Source organism: Engystomops pustulosus, chromosome 8, assembly GCF_040894005.1.
Source record: "Engystomops pustulosus chromosome 8, aEngPut4.maternal, whole genome shotgun sequence".
Taxonomy (NCBI): Eukaryota; Metazoa; Chordata; class Amphibia; order Anura; family Leptodactylidae; genus Engystomops; species Engystomops pustulosus.
This window is the reverse complement of record NC_092418.1, coordinates 37150447-37170925: the sequence shown is the minus strand read 5'-3', so window position 1 is coordinate 37170925 and position 20479 is coordinate 37150447. Positions and strand designations below refer to the sequence as shown.

General features: G+C 43.4%; 1 protein-coding gene across 1 annotated transcript in view; it reads right to left on the bottom strand.

Annotated features, from left to right (window-relative positions):
- SHISA9 (shisa family member 9) overlaps window positions 1–16131 on the bottom strand; it is a 235675-nt gene extending 219544 nt beyond the window's left edge. The window contains exon 1 of the mRNA XM_072120683.1: window positions 15346–16131. Coding sequence (XP_071976784.1) covers window positions 15346–15863 — 518 coding nt within the window. The 5' untranslated portion in view covers window positions 15864–16131. The remainder of the gene's footprint in view (window positions 1–15345) is intronic.
- Window positions 16132–20479: the final 4348 nt, after the last annotated feature.

Sequence of the window (20479 nt, the reverse complement as noted above, 5' to 3'; positions counted from 1 at the left end):
TGAGAGAATGGGACCATTAAGCTCTGTGCCCTCAATGATAGATTGGAACCATCAAGCTGTGTGCCCTTACTGGGAGACTGGAACCATCAAACTCTGTGCCCTTATTCAGAGACCAAAACCAGCAAGCTGTGTGCCCTTACTCAGAGACCGGAACCATCAAGCTGTGTGCCCTTACTCTGAGACTGGAACAAACAAGGTTCCCTTACTGAAATTTTTGTACAAGGAAAAGGAATTCCATATCCAGCCGTGTCCAAGGCAACTTCAGCTTTATTTAGGCATAATGTTAAAATACAAGTGCGTTATTGGCCAACTTGTTTCAAACGGTAACCCCATTCTTAGTCATGACTGAAATACAATGCCCTCACTGAAATACAACAAGCAAGCACTGTGCCCTGACACATAGGGGGTCATTTACTAAGGGCCCGATTTGCGTTTTTGCGTCGGGTTAACCGTTTTTTTCCGTTTTGCGTCGATTTTCCCTGTATTGCCCCAGGATTTTGGCGTACGCAATCGGATTGTGCCGCATCGGCGCCGGCATGCATGGGACGGAAATGGGGGGCGTGGCCGTACGAAAACCTGACGGATTCGGAGAAACCGCTGCATTAAAAAAAAAAGTGTCGCTGGACACGCGCTTACCTTCACCCAGCAATGGATCGTGCACTCTGGTGGACCTCGGCGGACTTCAGCGCAGCACCGTCACCTGGTGGACGTGGACTGCCTTAGTGAATCGCCAGAAGACCGAAATCCACCGCAGAGAACGTGCCGCTGGATCGCGAATGGACCGGGTAAGTAAATCTGCCCCATAGACTGGAACCATAAAATCACGTGCACGCACAAAGTGCCCTTATAGATAGACTGCAACCATCAAATTGTGTCTTTAATAAGCTTTGCCAAAAATGTACTCAATGTAACCACTAAGCTTTGTTCGTGGCACTGTAACCACTAAGCTTTGTTCGTGGCACTCTAACCACTAAGCGTTGTTCCTAGCACTGTAACCACTAAGTTTTGATCCAACACTCACTGTAACCACTAAGCTTTGTTCCTAGCACTGTAACCACTAAGCTTTGTTCCTAGCACTGTAACCACTAAGCTTTGTTCCTAGCACTGTAACCACTAAGCTTTGTTCCTAGCACTGTAACCACTAAGCTTTGATCCAACACTCACTGTAACCACTAAGCTTTGTTCCTAGCACTGTAACCACTAAGCTTTGTTCCTAGCACTGTAACCACTAAGCTTTGTTCCTAGCACTGTAACCACTAAGCTTTGTTCCTAGCACTGTAACCACTAAGCTTTGTTCCTAGCACTGTAACCACTTAGCTTTGTTCCTAGCACTGTAACCACTAAGCTTTGATCCTAGCACTGTAACCACTAAGCTTTGATCCTAGCACTGTAACCACTAAGCTTTGTTCGTGGCACTGTAACCACTAAGCTTTGTTCGTGGCACTCTAACCACTAAGCGTTGTTCCTAGCACTGTAACCACTAAGTTTTGATCCAACACTCACTGTAACCACTAAGCTTTGTTCCTAGCACTGTAACCACTAAGCTTTGTTCCTAGCACTGTAACCACTAAGCTTTGTTCCTAGCACTGTAACCACTAAGCTTTGTTCCTAGCACTGTAACCACTAAGCTTTGTTCCTAGCACTGTAACCACTAAGCTTTGTTCCTAGCACTGTAACCACTTAGCTTTGTTCCTAGCACTGTAACCACTAAGTTTTGATCCTAGCACTGTAACCACTAAGCTTTGTTCGTGGCACTGTAACCACTAAGCTTTGTTCGTGGCACTCTAACCACTAAGCGTTGTTCCTAGCACTGTAACCACTAAGTTTTGATCCAACACTCACTGTAACCACTAAGCTTTGTTCCTAGCACTGTAACCACTAAGCTTTGTTCCTAGCACTGTAACCACTAAGCTTTGTTCCTAGCACTGTAACCACTAAGCTTTGATCCAACACTCACTGTAACCACTAAGCTTTGTTCCTAGCACTGTAACCACTAAGCTTTGTTCCTAGCACTGTAACCACTAAGCTTTGTTCCTAGCACTGTAACCACTAAGCTTTGTTCATAGCACTGTAACCACTAAGCTTTGTTCCTAGCACTGTAACCACTAAGCTTTGTTCCTAGCACTGTAACCACTAAGCTTTGTTCCTAGCACTGTAACCACTTAGCTTTGTTCCTAGCACTGTAACCACTAAGCTTTGATCCTAGCACTGTAACCACTAAGCTTTGATCCTAGCACTGTAACCACTAAGCTTTGTTCGTGGCACTGTAACCACTAAGCTTTGTTCGTGGCACTCTAACCACTAAGCGTTGTTCCTAGCACTGTAACCACTAAGTTTTGATCCAACACTCACTGTAACCACTAAGCTTTGTTCCTAGCACTGTAACCACTAAGCTTTGTTCCTAGCACTGTAACCACTAAGCTTTGTTCCTAGCACTGTAACCACTAAGCTTTGTTCCTAGCACTGTAACCACTTAGCTTTGTTCCTAGCACTGTAACCACTAAGCTTTGATCCTAGCACTGTAACCACTAAGCTTTGATCCTAGCACTGTAACCACTAAGCTTTGTTCGTGGCACTGTAACCACTAAGCTTTGTTCGTGGCACTCTAAGCACTAAGCGTTGTTCCTAGCACTGTAACCACTAAGTTTTGATCCAACACTCACTGTAACCACTAAGCTTTGTTCCTAGCACTGTAACCACTAAGCTTTGTTCCTAGCACTGTAACCACTAAGCTTTGTTCCTAGCACTGTAACCACTAAGCTTTGTTCCTAGCACTGTAACCACTAAGCTTTGATCCAACACTCACTGTAACCACTAAGCTTTGTTCCTAGCACTGTAACCACTAAGCTTTGTTCCTAGCACTGTAACCACTAAGCTTTGTTCCTAGCACTGTAACCACTAAGCTTTGTTCCTAGCACTGTAACCACTTAGCTTTGTTCCTAGCACTGTAACCACTAAGCTTTGTTCCTAGCACTGTAACCACTAAGCTTTGATCCAACACTCACTGTAACCACTAAGCTTTGTTCCTAGCACTGTAACCACTAAGCTTTGATCCAACACTCACTGTAACCACTAAGCTTTGTTCCTAGCACTGTAACCACTAAGCTTTGATCCAACACTCACTGTAACCACTTAGCTTTGTTCCTAGCACTGTAACCACTAAGCTTTGATCCTAGCACTGTAACCACTAAGCTTTGATCCTAGCACTGTAACCACTTAGCTTTGTTCCTAGCACTGTAACCACTAAGCTTTGATCCTAGCACTGTAACCACTAAGCTTTGATCCTAGCACTGTAACCACTAAGCTTTGATCCTAGCACCGTAACCACTTATCCTCTTGCCTCCTGTTGGGATATTTTTTTACATTGATCCTACATAATGTCTCCCTCTTATATTTTTTTTACTACAGGGCTCTCAGAAATGTCCCTTTATGGCATAAATGATGAAATGTGACAAGACTAAAAAGACGTATCATCACATTTCTAGTCAGGTACATCCAGAACTTTCAGATGTCAAGAATATGTTGGTAAATGATAAGACGATGATCATCCAGGATATACAACCTTACAGCAGGATAATAAGAAAGACAAGAGGAAGACAATTGATTGTCACTGACTTCATCAACATTCTTTGCAAATCTTCAATAGGAATGTGAGCCGGAAACGTTGTGATGTCATTTACCACAGATAACGCACCAACAGCTCGGGAAATGATCAATATGGAAGTATCAGAGTAACACGGACAGGTCCCGCGTGACAGGCACTCGCTGGCGAGAGGCTCACAACACTTTTAATTGCATTCATTTATTTGTGAGTTGATGGCGAGAGCGATACACGCGCTGTCGCCACCTAACCAAACTGAGCAGAGTCAGCTGAGTAATGTATAAATTACTGACTCGCAGGATCGGAGCCACCACCGCAATAAACCGCTGACTCCAACAGCTTCCACTTCACGCTGCACGTTCATGGATGACATAACTTATTAGAGAGGGATCCTGTGTTATAAATGTGCAGGTGTAGGCATGATTTCTGGGACTATGGAAATAGATGTGTACAGTATATGCCACCTACACTAGTAAACATAGTAATACACAGCACACGACAGCAGAGTCAGATCTGGAAAATGTACTCGGAGGCTGCTCTTGGTCAATAATCACACGTTGGAAAACGCATAGGCAGTACCGTACATGATGGCACAGCACAGGTAGTACTGTACATGATGGCACAGCACAGGCAGTACCGTACATGATGGCACAGCGCAGGCAGTACCGTACATGATGGCACAGCACAGGCAGTACCGTACATGATGGCACAGCGCAGGCAGTACCGTACATGATGGCACAGCACAGGCAGTACCGTACATGATGGCACAGCACAGGCAGTACTGTACATGATGGCACAGCACAGGCAGTACCGTACATGATGGCACAGCGCAGGCAGTACCGTACATGATGGCACAGCGCAGGCAGTATCATACATGATGGCACAGCACAGGTAGTACTGTACATGATGGCACAGCACAGGAAGTGCTGTACATAATGGCACAGCGCAGGCAGTACCATACAGGATGGCACAGCACTGGCAGTACCGTACATGATGGCACAGGACAGGCAGTACTGTACATGATGGCACAGCGCAGGCAGTACCGTACATGATGGCACAGCACAGGCAGTACTGTACATGATGGCACAGCGCAGGCAGTACCGTACATGATGGCACAGCACAGGTAGTACTGTACATGATGGCACAGCACAGGAAGTGCTGTACATGATGGCACAGCGCAGGCAGTACCGTACATGATGGCACAGCGCAGGCAGTACCGTACATGATGGCACAGCACAGGCAGTACCGTGCATGATGGCACAGCGCAGGCAGTACCGTACATGATGGCACAGCGCAGGCAGTACCGTACATGATGGCACAGCACAGGCAGTACTGTACATTATGGCACAGCGCAGGCAGTACCGTACATGATGGCACAGCACAGACAGTACCGTACATAATGGCACAGCGCAGGCAGTACCGTACATGATGGCACAGCACAGGTAGTACTGTACATGATGGCACAGCACAGGAAGTGCTGTACATGATGGCACAGCGCAGGCAGTACCATACAGGATGGCACAGCACTGGGGCGTGGCGATCGAAAAAAAGATGGTGGCGACTTTGCCGGCGGCAACGGGGGGGTTAATAGCCGCGATCGGTGCTAGCACCGACCGCGGTTATTAGCAGTGGGGGTTTTATGCATTTTGCAAAAACCCCCACCTTTGTATGAAGAGGACTCAGCCCGTGAGCCCTCTTCATACATCCCTTATACCTCTGCGCCGTAGAGCTACGGCGCAGAGCGTTAAGGGGTTAAAATACATTGGGGGTCATTTACTAAGGGCCCGATTCGCGTTTTCCCGACGTGTTACCCGAATATTTCCGATTTGCGCCGATTGTACCTGAATTGCCCCGCGATTTTGGCGCACGCGGTCGGATTGTGGCACATCGGCACCGGCATGCACGCGCCGGAAATCGGGGGGCGTGGTCGAATGAAAACCCAACGGATTCGGAAAAACCTCCGCATTTAAAAAAGGAAATTGTGTCGCGGAGCTTGCACTTACCTTCATCCAGGCTGCTCTGGGTCAATAATCACACGTTGGGAAACGCATAGGCAGTACCGCACATGATGGCACAGCACAGGTAGTACTGTACATGATTGCACAGCACAGGCAGTACCGTACATGATGGCACAGCGCAGGCAGTACCGTACATGATGGCACAGCACAGGCAGTACCATACATGATGGCACAGCGCAGGCAGTACCGTACATGATGGCACAGCACAGGCAGTACCGTACATGATGGCACAGCACAGGCAGTACTGTACATGATGGCACAGCACAGGCAGTACCGTACATGATGGCACAGCGCAGGCAGTACCGTACATGATGGCACAGCGCAGGCAGTATCATACATGATGGCACAGCACAGGTAGTACTGTACATGATGGCACAGCACAGGAAGTGCTGTACATAATGGCACAGCGCAGGCAGTACCATACAGGATGGCACAGCACTGGCAGTACCGTACATGATGGCACAGCACAGGCAGTACTGTACATGATGGCACAGCGCAGGCAGTACCGTACATGATGGCACAGCACAGGCAGTACTGTACATGATGGCACAGCGCAGGCAGTACCGTACATGATGGCACAGCACAGGTAGTACTGTACATGATGGCACAGCACAGGAAGTGCTGTACAATGTGGCACAGCGCAGGCAGTACTGTACATGATGGCACAGCACAGGAAGTGCTGTACAATGTGGCACAGCGCAGGCAGTACCATACAGGATGGCACAGCACTGGCAGTACCGTGCATGATGGCACAGTGCAGGCAGTACCGTACATGATGGCACAGCGCAGGCAGTACCGTACATGATGGCACAGCACAGGCAGTACTGTACATTATGGCACAGCGCAGGCAGTACCGTACATGATGGCACAGCACAGACAGTACCGTACATGATGGCACAGCGCAGGCAGTACCGTACATGATGGTATAGCGCAGGCAGTACTGTACATGATGGCACACCACTGGCAGCACCATACATGATGGCAAGGCACAGGCAGTGCCATAAATGATGGCACAGCACAGGCAGTACTGTACATGATGGCAAGGCACAGGAAGTACCGTACATGATGGCACAGCACATTCAGTACCGTACATGATGGAACAGCACAGGCAGTACCGTAGATGATGGCACACCACAGGCATTACCGTACATGATGGCACACCACAGGCAGTGCCGTACATAATGGCACAGCACAGGCAGTACCATAAATAATGGCACAACACAGGCAGTTCTGTACATGATGGCACAGCGCAGGCAGTACCGTACATGATGGCACAGCGCAGGCAGTACCATACATGATGGCACAGCGCAGGCAGTACTGTACATGATGGCACAGCACAGGCAGTACCATACATGATGGCACACCACAGGCAGTGCCGTACATGATGGTACACCACAGGCAGTGCCGTACATGATGGCACAGCACAGGCAGTACCATAAATGATGGCACAGCACAGGCAGTACTGTACATCATGGCACAGCATGGGCAGTACCGTACATGATGGAACAGCACAGGCAGTACCGTACATGATGGAACAGTACAGGCAGTACCGTACATGAGGGCACAGCACGGGCAGTACCGTACATGAGGGCACAGCACAGGCAGTACCATAAATGATGGCACAGCAGTGTCCTGCCTATAACACGAGGGACAATAATGCAGCCACAGAGGAAATGGTGACATTTAGTATGTGTGATACATGCTGTAGATAACGGATTAAGTAGATAGATATATAGAAGATGGATGTATATAGCATAGATTGTAGGTATTTATTATATGGTTAAATAAAGATATATAGATTTATAGATAGAATCAGAAAATTCAAGCAGCACAACCAAATGAGGGGTGCATGCTACATAGGTCCTATATAAATAACATCCAATAAATAACAGCACTCCAAAAACTCAGGTGAAAAAAAATACTTCATGTACCTGATGGAATAAATGAAATAAATGATGGAATGAAATTTGCTGAAGTACTTTTTGATTGATGTATGTGGAGCTGCCTCATTTAACGTAGCACTGGAAGAACATATTTCCTTTCCCCATCCATTCCTTTAACCACAGAACGGTGCAGTTCCCGGGTTATGGACAGAATTGGTTCTGTGGGTTTGTTCTTAAATTGTACGTTGGAATTGGTATATTTTGTAGGGGTAACTTCAGAACACATTTTTTATTCATGGATTTGGGTCTTCCGGCGATTCACTAAGGCAGTTCCTCCGATGTCCACCAGGTGTCGATGCTGCGCTGAATGCACTGAATTTCACCAAGCCGGCCGAGTGCAGGTAAGTGCGTGTCCAGCGACACTTTTTTTTTTTTAATGCTGCATTTTTTCCAAAATCCGTTGGTTTTCGTACGGCCACGCCCCCCGATTTCTGTCGTGTGCATGCCGGCGTTGATCGCGTGCACCAAAAACCTGGGGCAATTCAGGAAAAATCGTCGCAAAACGGAAAAATTCGGGTAACCTGCCGTAAAAACGTGATTCGGGCCCTTAGTAAATGACCCCCATAGTGTTGTTTATTGTATATGAAGAAAAAAAATTGCATAAAAAAAGAATTTGAAAAAAAAAAATCTGGCTTTACTGACTGAGATCTTCCCTAGAGGTCCACATAAATGTGTTTCCAATGACTATCTATCACTTTCCATAGAAGGCAGGTCAAGATTAAAGGGGTTGTCCGAGTTTTTGAAAAAAAGCTAAAAGTGGCCGGGACAGGGCTGCTTAAAAAAAATAAAGATGTACTTACCTCCCGGTGCCCTCCCGTATCCAGCGCTGCTGTCACTCCGGTCCGGGCGCCATGTAAACAAACATGGCCGCCGGAGCAGCGCTGGATTCAGCTTCCGGCCGGCCGTGGCCGGGCACGCCAATCCATCCCTATACACAGCATTGTGTATGGGGGCCGGAAGGTTGTCGGGTTCGGCCGGAACTGAGTCCAGCGCTGCTCCGGCGGCCATGTTTGTTTACATGGCGCCCGGACCGGAGTGACAGCAGCGCTGGATACGGGAGGGCACCGGGAGGTAAGTACATCTTTATTTTTTTTAAGCAGCCCTGTCCCGGCCACTTTTAGCTTTTTTTCAAAAACTCGGACAACCCCTTTAAATACTGATTCAGGTGGATTGTAGGCAATACCAGATAAATAGTCAACTACGAGAAACCACAAACTCACATCCAAGGAATAACTCGCCTGTTCATTCCTGACCAGGTAAATATTTAGTAAATATACATGCACATGTTAATTAGAGATGGCCCTCTTTTTATTGATGGTCTGCGTATGATTGTGCACTGTGAATGTGTCACAAATTTTTTAAAAAAAAATTATTCATGTATCATAAAGAGAAGTACAAATATTGGAGGTCCTCAGAGTCAAAGTCATTACATAAGATGATGTAAAGTTTACTCTTCATGGAGAGAATGGGGCACATTTACTAAGGGTCCGTACTCCGCACTTTTGTCGGTTTTGCGATTATTTCCGTTTTGCGCCAAATTGCCCTGGGTTTTTGGCTTGCACGTGACAGAAATCGGGGGGCGTAGCCGTCGGACAACCCGACGGATTGGGACAAACCGCGGAATTTAAAAAAGGAATTGTGTCGCAAGATCAAGCATTCACATGTACCAGGAAGAAGAAGGTGAACTCTTGCAGACCTCGGCGCAGAAGCGACAGATGCAGGAACTCGGGCGCACGATCTTAGTGAACCGCGGCAGACCCGAATCCTAGTCGGACAATGCACCGCGGGATTGTAACAGGACCGGGTAAGTAAATCTGCCCCATTGTGTGCTAAAAACTGCATCAATATATCACACTAAGGCTAAATTCCCACACACGTGTGCCTGCCATACTGCCGTGTGCCTGCCGTGTGCCTGATGTAGCGTCGTACCGTACCATCCCGTCTTACCGTACCGTCATACTGTACACGTCGGCGCCGGGGAGAGGAGGAGGGGATGAGCGCCGTTCACCCCTGTCCCTCTCCATAGAAATACACAGCATCCATTGTGCATGGGGGACGTATATATGCATTATATACGTCAGCTGTATATACGTCCCCCATACGTTCATGTGAATGCAGCTGCATACATTTGATAATGGGGGTTTTGCCGTTTTACTTTGTCACAAAAAATGACATTGTGCCAGTCTAGGGATGTAAATCTCAACCAAAGCTCATGACTTTATAATGGCTTTACTGACATCAATTTATGGCTAATCATTATGATTTAGGTTGATGCTCAATAGAAGAGCATACGCAAGAGAAGGAGTACAGACAGTTCCAAGACACCGATCATCTATAATATCTGAAAGAGCTGTCTAACATTGTGAATACCTCTCTCCTGCAGCCAAAACATCTCAACCCTTCGAGACATGGACTCTCAAAAGGTGGCCTGTGGTATCTAGCAAAAGTATCTACAAGTTCTTGGGTGTGCTTGGTCTGCAACAATATTATCTACATTCATATAAGAGCTTCCCAAAACATTGCCTAAAGTATTAAAAAAGGTTGCAGTCATCTGAAGTCATCCATTCACCAAGAATATACCTGACCATTATACCTGGCCATTCCATGATTCCGATTTATCCAATTTATCAATTGCAAGCACTTTCTTCTATATGCTCCATGTCCAGTTTTCTGCGGTAGACTAGGGTCGGGATTTAGGAAGTTCTATTTATTTCTATTTATGGAGAGTTTGCCGATTAAGGCAGCCATTTAGGCGTTTGGTGACTTATAGCCATGGACGCTATGGGATTCTGATTAATTATCCAAATAAATATACTGGATTGGTTTTAACCCTTCATCATGCCATACGGCCTCTTGTAGGTCATTCTTGATGTCAAGGGAGCTGCCTTACAAGGTAGCTATAAGAGGCATGGTTTTCCAGTGGGAGACTAGGATTTTTAAAGTTACTCAGATCCTTACACGTGTTTCCTGCTTCTTAAAACTTTCCCCTTAATGCTTAATGTATCTTACCCTTGTATATGTACCAACCTAATAAAATGTTCAATGTTACCCATTTACTTGGTTTTAACGCCACAGATGATCAGTATATTGTAAGGGCATGGTGATAGTACTCAGAACCTGATTTTTAGCTACAGTAGGTTTCTTAGCTTTCCTTAAACCAGGACAATAAGTCCGTCACTGCTGAGCTCTGATCAAAGTATAGAGGCTTCTGAGGACCCTCCGGCACTTACAGTATATGCCCCTTTTGCCCAGCTATTAAAATTGTTCTTTGAACATAATTTCTATGATTCTTATTGGCCAACCCAATAGTTAAGACCAGATTTGCTTAACTGTATTTCACTAGACATCCAACTGAATAATTTGACTTTTATTCCAACCACATACAACCCATGAATATGTGACATTGTGTATGGTTTTTATTCATAGTTTTGGGATCTATCTTCTTGTAAATGAAGACATCAAACCGTTCCTTAATATACGGAGATAATAGGCACGTCCCTTTATATAACTATTAGGAGCGCCCTACAAAACGTAAAAACAATAAACAATTTTTAGTAGTAAATTGTCTTTTCCATTTGTCATCAATGTCAAGCCTTTAATTTAATTAAGTCTATGAGACAATGGCGCCTCCTCAGGGGAGCGATCTGTCAATCTGTCCTGTCCTCACATCCCCTTCTCTTGTCAAACATCAGTTCATGACCTGTTTATAAACTACATATGCTACATAGCTCGATTAGATGCTATGGAGATGTCTTCAAGAGATTGATAAAGTGGAGGCATTTTTTTCGAGAAGATGTCCCAGGTACGACCATCTTTTATAACTCCCATTATGTTCTTGGATAATACGGATCTTTATTGAGTTTTCTATAAATTGATTAAACACACAGTTAAAAATCCTTGCCCCCTTTCAGATCTAAGGTTAGTTGAGAAGTACTTTAATAAGTTGGTATTGCAAGATGATAAAACAACGAGGTAAAGAGTAGTCACCATTTTATCACACAACATATCTCCTTTCATCATTAAGTATGACATCATCACTCAATCAGTATGACATCACTCAATCAGTATGACATCATCAGCATCTCTGCAATTATCTGAGGTTCTGTATGTCAGAAAATTCAGTTTTAACACTTACTACAACTTCAGACCCACCGTATTATCTTTGTCTGTATTGGTTTGCAGTCATTTCACAAATTCTGTTACTACAGTGAATCTTGCTGTTGCTAATGGGGACCTTGTGGGAAGCCCTGTTGCCTGCAGCTCTGAATTTCTAGGTCTGAATCCCAACAAGGTCAATATCCACAAAGTTTGTATATTTCCTCCCACACTGCAAAAACTTACTGTACTGTTAGGTTAATTGGCTTACTAAGACAATGTCCCTAGTGTATATGTTTGATATAAGAAGCCACACAGGGATAGACGATGAGGAACTGACATGAATGTTGATGATCTCTGTAGAATATGTAGGTTCTATATAACTTATAATGAATGGATACAGTTACTTTGGTATAATATGTACATAAGGGGGAAGATTTATCAGAAGAATGACAGACAGTCTTACATTGCACCAGATGTATCTGATGTGTTTTAGTTTAAAACTGTCTAATCTAACTTCACGCCTCGTATTTGTTGGCTTAGTTTCAGAAAAATACGGCACAATTTTGTCGTACTTGCATATGTTTTCAATGCATACTGTCTTTCTTTAGGGAAGTATGCAAAAACGTTTTCCAAGGTGTTAAATGGAAAACAATGCCTCATTTTGCTACCTTGAAAGGCAGCCCCCTTAACACCAAGTATGACCCACAAGATGCAAATAAATATACTGGTTTGGTGTGGGATTAAGCCAAACCAGTCTATCTATTCCAGAAGGAACAGATTCCCAACTGTAGACAGCGCTGTTTCGACCTGGTTGGGTCTCCTCAGTACAGTGTAGGGAACTGGATTGGCTGTGTGAGAGGCTATTCACTAGGGTCTCTAGTGGAGCATCTATGGCTTTAAGTCTCCACATGCCTTTAAGGTGGCCTTAATTGGCAAACTCTCCATAAGGAGAACACCTACTGTCTTCCTTTAGCAAATGCTCATCTGTATCCAGGAATTCTTGCATTGGCTCCCAAAACTCCACACCTTGCTCCTTAATGTACATCGGCACCAAGTGTGTACTCTATTGTACTGTATATTTATAACATACTTCAGAATTTTTAATTGGTTTAGTATATAGTTTAGATGATTTTGTACCAAATTCCTTCTAATGAGAAGGTATTGTTTAGGGTCTTGAAAGTCTTCTGTCTAAATCCATCTAAAGCCACCTGTGATGTTGGGTAGTATAGATATAAATGGGCCATCTTGTAACACATGGTCAGTTTTCATAACAATGACCTCTTCTGAGCAGTTGCTTTGCCAACCACCGCTTGGCCTCTAATTGAGCAACAATTAAAAACCAAGACAGAAACCAACGCATTTCACCTGTAAGTTTTCCATCGAATTAATTACTTAGGCTTTTGCATTCTGCAATTAATCCCACATCACCTTTACATGTCATCAGGGCCATACATTACATTGTTTCATGCCCAGCGTAGTGGTTATGTTGGTTATAATTTGCATAAATCATTAATCAACTGAATTGCGCTCTGCCCTCTAAATGCCAACCAAGTCCCTGATCTTGGTCTCATTTGCAATTGCAATATTTAAAGTCCTTATATTCCCAATTGTGAGTGATATAGAAACTTGATAACAATCTAGATGTCTAAGGAATAGGACTCTAAGACTTGACGTTGGCCTCGGTTGTCTGGAACAATGACAAGCTCAATAGACTTGTAAGTGGAAGAACACTTATTCGAAATGCTGGAGTCTACAGAGGAGAAAACCTCACTCCATTGCACTTCACATCTATATAGATGCTTTTTTTTCTATTCCACAGAGAACTATTCACACCACACATTTCCCTCTACTCTCCACTGAATCCCCTGAATGGTAACAGAATAAGAAGAAAAGGCATTTATCAAAATGTCTACAAAGGAAAAGATTCCCGGAGGAAAAGGATAAAGAATCTGAAGGGAAAATCAATGGATCTATTTTAATTGATGTGGGATGAGGAAAAACACCATCTACATAATCTGCACCTGCAACACCATAAATTGTTCCATATGACTTTATTAGAAAGTTCTTTGGGTAATTTCCAGGTTGCTAATTACTAGTTAGCTGATTATATGATGGCTGCAGCACCATCCGGTATTCACTGGACCATGCGTTGATCTGGTGTGATCACATGTATCTCAATAAAGATTGTCCATTCCTATAGAGGCCGATACATCAGCTCTTTGATACATATACCACCATAGACAGGCAGATTTAGCCACGATCAAACGAACCTTCTCCCATCTGAATGTTCCAGTTTAAGCTGCCTACAGGCACAGATAAAGATGGGAATGATTTCTTTCACTCAACTATCATTTTGATTGATTTAACACTTGCATCGCCCTAGATGGGAAATTATCGACCAATTATTGTCAATGATTGAAATTGAAGGCAATACCGACCAGAGATCAAGGAGGAATCATTTTGGCAAAGTGAATAATTCCAGTTTTGCTGATCATAACAGATCATTGTGCCCATCCTGGATACTGGGAATATCAGTGGGAATGCTGGTTGTCAGTTGGATCTGCCTTTCTTTCCAGATAAATAGATAGATGATAGATACAGATCGATAATATATATGATTAAGAATCGTTGAGGAAAGTCAGACCCTTTCATCTCCATCTGCTATCATGTGGTTGAGATTAGCATAATGAATCAGAGGGAACAGAGAAGTTAAAAATATGTTATGTTTTCACACAGATGCTGACATGATCTGAATGTTGAGATGATGGGAAAAACGGGCTTTTATCCCAAACTGTCATCCCGCCCACTGCCCACACAATCTGCCCCTGTCTCCATCTCCCTGGGTGCCAGTTACTTGTGCATTGTAGTTCTCCTCCGGTGCCTCGGCTGTGTTATTGTCCATGGCACCTGCACTAGTCCCCTGGCCTTCATACTGATGACAACATCCCCCGAGCTGTTCTGTTCCACTTACTCATCCCTGCTGTCCCCTGTGCTCCACTTTGTCACCCTGTCTCTCTCCCACCGGAGATCATCAAATGGGTAACCTAGAAAATAGGGGCAATATTCCTACATGAACATATGTCCATGCGAGGAGAGACTTCTCTATCCTCGACACGGCTTCTTAAATCCTTTATTGAGAATTAAGCCATAGTGACAGTGTTAGCCCCATGGTAGAAAAGAACAGCTCAGTGCACACAGTCAACAAGAAGAATGAGTTTAACCTAAATCCGCGCACAGCCATCCACAGAGCAGGTGCTTACTACACTTTCCCTCTCCAAGATTAGACGTAGCTAGAGCCAGATTCCAAGATACCTAGAAGATTCACTTCATCTGATAATTTAAGGATTGTCGCTGTGATTTGGGCAGCAAGTGAGTGGGTGGTGGATTGCTTGTATGACAGGTTGGTGATATACACTGGACCTGTGTACACATGGCTGCAGCTCACTGTTATTGTCACCTAATGTCCATGTCTATGTCTACAGAGATCCAACATGCAATATTCTTTCATGTTTTTCGATCTAACGCCCCATTAATATTGATCTGGGTGTCTCCTGCCTAGCAGGTGTGAAGTTAACCCTAGCCATGATGTTTATAGGTCAGGGGTGAGTCGAAGAGTTGTGAGGGTATCAACAATTGCAAGCTTTAGATTGTCATGACATAGACTGACCGGTCAAGAGCGACATACCTTGACATGTTTTCCCTCTGAGGTCTGTGAGCTTTTTCCAGTCCAAGTTTAGTGAATATCCCTACAAGGACCATTACAGCTACTACTCCACATATGATGTAGACAATCAAATTAGTTTTATCCCTAGTGGGGTCGTGCAGGGGGTCATCAATCTTTGGGGGTGTCTTTCCCGGTTGCAGCCAGATGGGTCTATCATAGTTTGTGCAGACACTTTGATCCAGTTTAGCTTGTTTGAACTTGCAGCAGTATCTGAAGCCACAAGTACCACAACAGTAGAGAAAATCCCCTGAACTGCAATTAAACGGAGGGTCCCATTGCCCCATGACATCAAAATACCCCCTGCAACCCTCAGCAGTCTGAGGAGGCTCTGAAGACTCTAGATCTCCATGGTTAGACAGGTTGACATCTGATACCACTTCAGTGCTCCCAAAGTGAGGTCCGCTCTTCCCCTGGGTGCCACACAGCAAAGTAAAGAGATCCACTAGGAAGTAATATAATATTGCCCTGAATCCTTTCATGATAAGTAGCTGCCTTAGTTTAACTTGATATGGAAGATCCAAAGTGACAAATAAGAAAAAACCATGAGAAGGAGAAGTCAGGAGGTCTCAGCCCATCGGACCAGGTCCATACTCAGTGCTCAGTACGGCGTGTGTGCAGTTCCCACCTGGAAGGTGTGCTGATGAGGATGATGGTGGTGGTAGTGATGCTCTGCTATGTTGCAGTAAGCTCTGCTCTGCACTTGTGGAATCGAGGAAAGCAGAGGGGATTCTGCTTTGTTAGAGTAGTGTAAAAAGAGAGAGAGGAAAGGGGGGAGGAGGAGGACGCAGGGGGAGGAATAGATATAGGAGGAGTGGAGACTGAGGGAGGGATGACATGGGTCTTGAGTAAGGAGGGAATGAGGGAAAGAGATGAGGAGGGATGGGATTAAGTGAATGCAAGGTGAGCGGCAGCTCCTGAGGATTCATCCTCATGTACACAAACAAATAATGGGAACAAAGTTTACCATTCTCCATCACAGCTGAGAGTCTGCGCAGCCATCACACCACTACACAAAGACAACTGTAGTAAATGGAGATGGATATAAGAATATAAGGAACCTTTACTACTGATCATAGGCGGTGGGGTTAGTCCTGACCCCTGACTCACTGACGTAGCTGTAAAAGGAGGAGTAGAAGTATATATATATATATATATATATATATATATATATATATATATATACAGGTCTAATATGAAAACCCAATGACTAATGTAAAGAATAGCAGGGCCACCTATTTATGGTACCATGTAAAATTTATGTACCTGAGGATACAGCATCACGGTCAGGACTATGTATACAACTACAACAGGTCTACAATATCATTAGAGATATGGCATAGATCTTGCATCAGCATCTGCTGGGACCTGTGGTTCTATACAGGTATGGTAAATCTCTTACTGGCACAGGTTGTAGATCCAGAACTAGCCAAGATGAACGCACAGAGCTGCTACAGTTTATAGGTCATTTTATGTGGTGAAGCTTTCACTCAATAGATAGGGCAGCAAGTTGGTTTAGTGGTTAGCATTACAGCCGTGCAGCGCTGAGGTCCTGGGTTCAAGTCCCAGGGTCAACATTTGCAAAGAGTTTGTATGTTTGCGTGGGTTTCTCCCACATTCCAAAACATACTGGTAGGTTGATTCAATTGTGAGCCCCATTGGGGCAGGGACCGATTTGGCAAAAACTCCTGCTATATAAAAAAAGGAATTGTTATTATTGTCAGCGTCTATACCTCCTCATATCAGGGTCTATTACTTATGCATGTGCTTCAGAAGAGGAATGTTTGGAAACAGGTTGTGGAGATCTTCTCCTTAAAGGGACATTGTCACCCCATTAAACTACTTGTTCCAGCAAGTAGGGTATAAAATGTCCTTTCTAAAATTCTCTATATTATGTGAAATCTCACCTGTTTACCTCGAAACAATCTCCACCAAACTAATATGAAAAGCAGCAGAGTAGAGTCATATTTTGCTTGAGATGAGTCAAGTTTAAATGCTGCAGTCAATTCAGCTTCCCCATCTTTTGTTTGTTATTACCTAAATACATGTTTTAGGTATCATATTAAAGATACAAATCTCATCTTTCAGAGTCCATTAGGCTTGTGGATTCGTGAGCTTCACAACTAGATATTCAGGCAATTAAAGAAATATGCGGGATCTGATCTTTATCTCTTGTCAACTATGTCTATGTTTTTAACTATCTGTATCTCTCGTTTTGTAGCTAACACAAGCACAATACTGATGTGATCTGAAAGAAGAGATTTTAATTTAATATGACACCAGGTACTATGGAACCAAAGCCAGGAGTGACTAAAATGAGACTTCCCCTGTGCCTCTAAATATGACTCATCTCAAGGAAAAAATTTGACTCTTCTCTGCTCACAGTTAAACGGGTGAGATGAATTCTATAAAGCATATTAAGGGGGCTAGTAGTTTAATGGGATAAAATCTGATGACAGTGTCCCTTAAACTACTACTAGCATGTTTGGGAAAGAGCCATTGCAAACAATTGGAGTTTGCTGCAGATGACAGTCCTGGGAAGCAGTGGTAGTGGTTGGATATTAGTCATGTAAATATTATTAGCCCTTTGACAGCCGCTTGGCCGGTGCCCACTGGTGAGATACCAGCTGTGAGGTTCATGCACAACAAGGAGGGTTCACACCATCACAGGCAGAGCTGATCATTTTCAATAAACAGGCAATTTCCAGCAACAAAAACACAATTCTTATTCCAATGAGAATAAAAATATCCACATAGATACATGTGATTCACCAGCCAGTGTTTCATCATTTCTAAATTTAACCTGAAGAATGGAAGGAAAATGGGAGAAAATCTGTTATAAGAGTGACTCGGGGAACAGATTCTATTTTTCTCTAATTTGGGAAAGACATAAGGACAGCCCAGTTTATTTTAGGAGTGGAGGAGGCCTGATTAAACAAAATAAAGATGGAGCAGGATGCTGGGAGCAGCGTTACCGGAGGCACCTTGTCATATCACAGCAATGTTAAGCAATATCTGCATGCAGCAGGGGGTTTACAATTGGTGGCATGAATGAGGACAGTGATCCCCTAGGCTTGTGTCAGTTTTTATCATTTAGTTTACTTTATGTCAAATTGGGAGACTTTACATCAATAGTTTTAACCCATGCTGACACAGAGCCGGTTTCGGCACTGATATGTCAATGGGGGCTATGGGAGCTATGAGAGCTATGAAAGGTTTTTTTTTTTTGGAAGAAGTTTGAAGACTGTTGGTGGTCTAATACTGTCAAAAAAAAGAAGATCTTAAAATAATACACAAATGGAAATGACAGTTTACAGAATTGTGCCCAAAAATTGCTATGAAAATTCAACAGTATAATATAGGCATATTTGTCAATGATCAATAACCATTCAAAAAATGATGCGTAAAGCAGTAAAAATGAATGTAAAGACTCAAAAATGTGTAATCAGAGAAAAACGCCTTACTGCGCGCTTATCAAGTTCCTTTCCTCCTCCCCAATGCGTGCAGTCAGCAGCCCCTGCTACTGGAATCTAGTGGGAGAGGGTCAGGTTCCTGGGAGAGGAGAAGAAAGAATCGGTTTATAATCAAATTTAGAAACAATTAGAAAAAAAACATGCAAAAGATTATCAAAGCTGCCCAGTTAGCACAAGAAATATTATACAATTTATTTATCAAAACGACCGTCTCGCATTAGGATAAAGGATTTTAACAGCACAGAACAGGTACATAAATTTAAAAAAATTTTAAAAACACAAAATTAATCAGAGTCTCCGCAGCAGTGGGGATTCAATTGCTGGGACCCCCACTGATCACCAGAAAAGACCCCCACTGATCACCAGAACTCAGGTCCCTGACTAATTGATGGAATGACAGGTTGAACATGTGTCCCGCTGATCCAATCAATACTGCCGGAATGTCAGAAATTGCTGAGCACAACCTTCTTGTGATCAGTAAGGGTCCATTGTTGTGATTGGTGGAGATCCCAGCAGTTGGTGCCACATTGGGATTAGAGCCAAACTTAGTACAAGTATTGGGGAACATAAACATTTTTAAATAACGGGTATTCTAATAAATGGGGAGGGGTATAGCATCACCCACAAGTAATGTATCAATTGCTTAGCCACCATGTTGACCCATAATTATATGTACATTATTAATACATAATTATATGTAAATTTTTTCATACCTTGTTTTCAGTGTGTGATTGCAAATTCAAAACAGTAACTTCTAAAATGTGAAATAAACTACCCCAAATAAAACTAAAGATACACTAGAGATCAAATAAAGAGAACAACACACAATTCCCTAAGGTCACGGTCATTGTCTAGTCCTATATGTATATATCCTACCATGAGTAAAATAGCAGTATTTTAAGTTTATTTTACAAATTCTATATATTTTAAAGCACAGAATAATAATGTAAATGAGACAATTGTAAGAGAACTATGATCAAAATTAGAGAAGACTTTCAGATATCTGCAAGTTATTGGTATTAATCTGGCACCTGGTACAGGCAGTCCCTGGGTTACGTACAAGATAGGTTCCGGAGGTTTGTTCTTAAGTTGAATTTGTATGTAAGTCGAAACTGTATATTTTGTAATTGTAGATCCAGACCAAAAATTTTTTTGCCCCAGTGACAATTAGAGTTTAAAAATTTTTTGCTGTATTGGGACCAAGGATTATCAATAAAGCTTCATTACAGACACCTTACAGCTGATCATTGCAGTCTGGGACTATAGCAAAGCATCCAGAGAGCTTCACCAGAGGTCACATGGTGCAGAGTTGTCCATTGGTAACTATGGGTCGTCTGTAAGTCGGGTGTCCTTAAGTAGGGGACCGCCTGTACTAATTTCCTTAATTATCTGACAAGCCCTATTTAACTGACACCCAGCTTTTCACTTACTTTGCAAAATGTTTGTGCCGTTACAAAGTGACTGAAACCCTCTGGAAGCAGGTTGTCCATATAAAGGCCAAATTGTTGATCAGCCACATAGCAAGAGAAGTTGGTTGTTCCAGGTATATGATTTCTAGAATATTCATTGTTACAACATACAAACTCATTCAAGTTCCCCAAGAAGGCCTTGAAAGACAAATGGAA